General features: G+C 49.6%; 1 protein-coding gene across 1 annotated transcript; it reads right to left on the bottom strand.

Moving 5' to 3' along the window:
- Nucleotides 1–497: 497 nt before the first annotated feature.
- GMORB2_4421 (mitochondrial import receptor subunit TOM22) lies at nucleotides 498–1,132 on the bottom strand (the record flags this gene model as incomplete). Its single annotated transcript, XM_035466396.1, has 2 exons — nucleotides 498–886; nucleotides 1,048–1,132. 2 exons carry the CDS (start codon nucleotides 1,130–1,132, stop codon nucleotides 498–500), a joined length of 474 nt encoding a protein of 157 aa, XP_035318407.1.
- Nucleotides 1,133–6,000: the final 4,868 nt, after the last annotated feature.

The raw sequence follows: 6,000 nt of genomic DNA, 5'->3' as shown, positions 1-6,000 counted from the left end.
CCTATCCAAACATACGAAAAATGGACAGGGTATTGGGATCTGTTCATGGTGCTTAGACAGCGAATACTGCGCAAGCATCTAGACATGGCATTCGAAATCAGACCAAGCGCAGTTGAGTAATTGGTTGAACAGAATTTCGATTGTACGACAAAAAAAAATACATGAGCAGATACAATCCCCCTGGCTGCTCTTGAGATGAGAAGATTCGAGGCATCCAAACTCCTTCCATGCAACTCATCACGATTTCATCTTTCCGTAACTTGAAAAGGCCTTCTTCTTTCCCTCCGCCCTTTCCCTTCTAATAGTAGGTGCTTGGGTGGCTAATTATTATACAATGGAGATGTGTAGGCATGTGTCGTCATGCCCCCCCCCCCATAAAAAAATACATGGAGAGCGTGTGTTTCTTTTTCTTTCTTTCTTTTTGCGTGCGCTTTCTTTCCCCCCCTTGTCTTTTGGGAGAGGCATTAATTACCCGGTTCTCGGTTTTGCTATGTCTCTTACAGAGCAGGCTTGACCTGGCCCTGAACCTGACCCTCGCCGAGGGCGGCGCCGAGCTTGTCGGCGGTGGTCTGCTCAGCACCACCGGCAGTGAGGAGCTCGCTACCCTGCTGGCGCATATTGTACTCCTGCTCCATGGCGGTGAGCTGCTGGTCCTCGGCAAAGGACAGGGCGAAGGGGACACCGAGGAAGAGGGCGGAGGTGGTGATGACCCACGAAGCCTTGCCGCTAAAGGACAGGGCCGACCAGGCGGCGCTCGAGATTGTGTTGACCTTGCCCGAGATCCAACTGCGGGTCGTGGGGGGAACGATGTCGCGGAGGGCGTATAGGCGCTCGGCTAGACTCTCTTCTGAAGGGTCGAACTCGGACTCGTTGGAGATTTCGGAGTCTGCATCTTTTGTCAGAAGCAGTCTTTTTTTTTTTCTAATTTTTTCTATAAAAAAAAGAAGAAAGAAGAAAACAGGGATAGAATGAGGGGGAGGGGAGGAGGGATTTGGAGAGACAGAGGGGAAGGGGGTGGATGGGCTAAGGGGGAAAGAAGTTGCTTACCAGTATCGGTAAAGTCGTCCTCCTCCTCGGGGCCGGTCTGGTTGGACTGGAAGTGCTCGTCCTCGACCTCGACAAGCTGGACCATGTTGACGGTTTGTGATGGGGTGGGATGGGGAAAATTAGACGAGGCCGGCGCTGGGTGATGTGCGCAGGATGGGGAGAAAAAGTGTTTCGATTATGTTCGAGTAGCTTTGGAATTAGATGGTCGTTATTAGAGCCAGGATGGGGGTTGGGCGTTGATGGATTGGATGGGTCGATGGATGGATCGGTTGATGGATTGATGGCAAAGGGGGAATGGTCGTCATACAATGAAAAAAAAGCTCCCGGGAGGCTTTCAAAATTTCTCGGGCATTTCCCTTACCGGGGGGGGGGGGGGGGGGGGGGGAGCGGTTCAGGGATCAGATCCCCCCTGTTGGTTTACCCGGGATTTCTGCGCTCATCACGTGCTGCGACTCATATCGATACGGCTCGACGATTTCCCCTTACGTCTTTTCTTGCCAGTGTTACTTTGACAGTAGCTGACGGGATGAGAATCTATGTTTTTTTTTCCAACAAATATATAATATGAAGAAGAAAAAGAGGTAGACGGAAAGAAAAAAAAACTCTCCCGTACATCATCAATCCATTGAAATCATGAGAAATGACGTGTTGGAGTTGCCGTCTGTCAATATGTTATACCATGGGCCGCAAATTCCGAGACGCTACCTGTACAGGTACTCGTTACTCGTACAAGACGGTGCCATGACTGAGTAGCAAAACATCTCCTCTCTCTCGTACAAGAAATGGAAGCAGAAAGGAAAAAGAGAAACAAGGGGAAGAACTTTCCCTCCCCACAAAAAAAAATCCTACATGTTCACGTGATGAGACTCCACCGATTCTTTTGGGTTCCAAAAAGGTGGGATACACATGTTTTATATTCTCTCGTATCATTACCAACACGAGGCTACCTGTATATGTACGACATGATTTAGTAATAAGAACAGAGGTAAGACCGAGGTAATAGTAGTAGTAGTAGTAGTAATACTCTGATGTACTCTGGCAACCCGCACAAACGTCATCTTATTTCCAGCCCGCTATTGAAGAATGCGTCTACGCACATAGGTTTGGAACCTGTCAATGTGGCCCAATTGCCGCGTTCTCCTATCAATGATCCAGAAGTTCTAGACTGGAGTCTATGGAAGGCGGCAATACAATGAGAATGCCATTGCGAAGGTTGCATTCGGGAGGTTCGAGATTTGCATGTCTGGGGAAGAGAGAAAAGAAGAGATCCAGATTCTGGCCAAGAATACTTCCGGCAGGAGGTGCGGCGGCGTCTAGAAATCCCAGGTTGGTGTGGTGTGTCTTGAAAACCTGGAGAGCGGCAGAGCGGGAACAAGGGTAGATACTGACTTGACCTAGTATCACTCTTACGTTAGATGATGTATCCTACGATCAATCGATACAGGGGGTGCGTGTGTTGCATGCAAGGTGAAGAATCCTCTCTTCTCTTCTTTCCTTCTTTCCTTTTTTTCCTGCAGGGTGCCTCGTGATGTAAGAAGCGTGGGTTATTATGGGGCAAATTAAGATATATATATAAAAAATTCTAAATTAAAAGAATTAGCCCGAGAATTGTTGATTGCGGAGGAGAGATGGTATCATCTTGGATTCTGGAAAAGGGGGGGGGAGGGGCGGGGGAGGGACAGAGGGATTGGAGAGATTGATTCATTCAAGGGGGTTCGCGATTCCGTAATATCAATGGAGTACTATCGTACCGAGTCTGTCGGGAATCCTGAGGTGGTCACGATGGTCGAAATGTGCGGAGACCGAGTGGATTGTATGGCAGGTGGCGCGTGACCAATCTCTCTTCCTGTCCTCATTTCGAATGACAGGAAAAGGAAAAGAAAGAAGAAGGAAGGAGAGAGGGAGAAAGAAAGACGCAAGGCGAGGTGGTGACGCGCAACAGGTACAGAGAGCAGGATACAAGAAGGATACTGACGGCCCAACCGCCCGATGCACCATCACGCAACGGACATGCGCGATGAGGACGACAGAGGTCTGCACGGTTTCGACCTTCTCCCCCTTCGGCCTCTGATACCGGTAAGGGGAGACAAAGGCACGTAACATGTTCCAAAACGAGGATAGAACAGCGGGGTCTCAGCGCGGACGACGGTATCTACGGGTAACGAGGCATGCCACGCGGTGGTGGTACTCTTTTTTCTGCACGTATATGTCGAGATGCATTCATCATGTAAACTGGGGGTAATAGAAACAGGCATACGAGGAAACATGGGGGTAATGGAAATACGATTCGGGGCAGGCGTGTAACTAATTGGTAGCCCCGTGACCCCATGGCTCCTCATGGTTTGGGCCGGCCGAGGAGACCGGTGAGTGGGGCCCGTGACCTCCGGGGTGGTAGGTATAGTATCAATACTAGGCAGGAAAGGGGGAAGAGGGGGAGGGGGAGGGGGGGGGTCGGATGGTGAACGGCGCGGAGGATGGCCGGCTTCTCGACCCAACATATAGACACACGTGTTCGAGGATGTGCATGGGGGATTTCAGGGAATGAGAAGATGATGGAGACGGAAAAAAAAAAGTACAGGTGCAATGCAGACAAACGCTCTGCTCATCAGGTACGACCTTGGTAGCTGATACATTGTACGTAAAATCGACAACCATCTCCTGTACCTCGACACCACAACATGACGGGCATCGTAAAGAGTGTTGCACTCGTAGAGAGTACTGCCAGTAAGAGACCAGAAGATAGATGGAGAGAGGGAGAGAATGGCGAATGCATATAGTATTACGTACTGAGAAGTACATGCAGTACGGAGAGAAGCCGAAGCTCGTCAGAGGGGCGGTGGGCAACATGGTCGATCCGGGGAAGACAGAAGCAGACGGTTGAGATGGATACATGCACAAGCCATGTTGCGAAGCACGAACCGGATCTAGAAGCCAAGGGGAGGGTCAGCAGACGTGATAATTCGCTGGGTATGTCGCAATGACTGGCGGTATAGGGAACATTTGCTCTCGCCTGAGTCTTTTTATTTTTTATTTTATTTTTTTTTCTACTTCTTCTCTCTACTTCTCTTCTACTTCTTCTCTACTTCTTCTGTAGACACGGACAGTCCATGCGCAGACGGCTAATATACCTAGTCCCATGTATGTACGGACAGCTAACATCTTACAATGCTGTACTGCCAGCACCGTGGGGAGAGGCACGCGTTGCACGGGATTATATGGTAGGCCAGCGGCGGTTCTCTTGTTGCTACCGCCGCTGCCGAGGTACCTCGGTGCCTCGATATGTAGGGCGGACAAGATGTCAGGAAGGTGAATGGCACTGCATACCAAGCACCACACGTTCCTTTTTTTCTATCGTCATTGTAGTCGTCAGATTGTCAATCGAAACAGAGCAAGCAATGCAGACGTGTCACCTTGTGCTGTATATGTACGAGGAAAGATACCTGTACTTTCCCTTTTACTCCCCCGACACCCGGTCAATGGTCCGGTCCCGAACCCACCGGCTCAGCTTATCAGTCCACGTGATTGCGCAAGAAATGACATTATTGCGGAGGAGGAGTCGAGAGTAAAAATAGATGGATCGAAAGGATAGGATCCGTATCCTCTCAACACTAAAGACATCCTGATGAGATGCATATCCGTACTTGTACGTACTCGTCGTCGTCGTCGTCGTCGTCGTCGTAGTAGTAGTAGTAGTAAAGAATATTATTATTATTACCTACAATGTACATCACGGTACTGCAATTCTGCGACAATCTCGTACCACGAGCCATTACTTGGCGGTACGAGTACCTGTTACCACGTATCACCAGACTACGAGTGCCATGCTATTACTTACCAAAGGGGGGAGCCACAAAAGACTCCAGAAAAAAAAGAAACGAAAGAAACTCCTCGTACGTAAGAGAGCCTCGAATATCCGCAGCAATGTAGCATTACTGCGTATATGTACTCTTTTTTTTTTTTTTTTTTTTTGGGGGGGGGAGAGAGATACCTTTCAGCAAGTACCCCGTAATTCGTACCAAAAATACGAAAGATACGAATAGGCGCTGCTGATACTGCCTGGCATGTATATGTAGATGTAGTCTGTAGATGAGTATAGGTAGTGCTCTGCATGTATTGCTAGCGGTATCGCTACGAGCAGGGCCAGTACTGTACAGCAGTGAGAATGATGCGGAAAAAGGAGTACTCAGATATACATGTACATCGCGACACGCATCCGACAGCCGTTCCTGAGTGGTGGTGGTGAGCCGCCAGGTACCAGACGCTCGAACCAGTCGGGGGGTGGAGGGGCAGCGAGGACAAGTTTTGTGCCTTGTGTAGCCGGCAGCCGTGGGTTTGTTGCTGAAGCCTGACGTCGTCGAGGTCAGATCACGGTACCCTTCAACCCGAATCATCGTGCCTCCAGACAGGTCGATCCTGGATGGAATCGAGAGCGGAAAACTTGTAGAGGAGCAGGGAAGACCAGGCATCGCGGACAGGGTGGAATCGAGGCACGTCCAACCACGACTCTTGGGGCCGTAGCCGTCATGCCGCATCGCAGGGTACCTTCCCGGCTAGCTGCTAGAGTCTGGCGGGGTTCCATCTCCATCTCCACTTTTCCACATATAAAGTACCCTGCACTCCGTAGTCGTCAATAAGAAGCTTCTCTGGATGGTCGTGACGCTGCTGCTGCTGAATGTTACTAGTGACGATGATAATAGTAACAATGATAATAGTAGTAGTACTGATTGCTACGGCTCGTGACATGTATACCTTGTGTACTCCGTAATGCTGGCTGGTATCCATATTACAGCAATGCTATCGATACAATACTCAAAACTCAGTATTGACAGAGGAGGGGGTACGGCAAGCATGTATCGTCGGGTACCTCGACTTCTCCCCCGTCCATGTCGAGAAGGAAGAGAATCAAGAAGGGGACAGTCATAGGACTTCGTCTTGTCGAGTTTAAAAGGGACA

This window comes from Geosmithia morbida (assembly GCF_012550715.1).
Source record: "Geosmithia morbida isolate 1262 chromosome Unknown scaffold_20, whole genome shotgun sequence".
Classification (NCBI taxonomy): domain Eukaryota; kingdom Fungi; phylum Ascomycota; class Sordariomycetes; order Hypocreales; family Bionectriaceae; genus Geosmithia; species Geosmithia morbida.
Note: the sequence above shows the minus strand (reverse complement) of the source record. Positions and strands in the feature narration are given on the sequence as shown.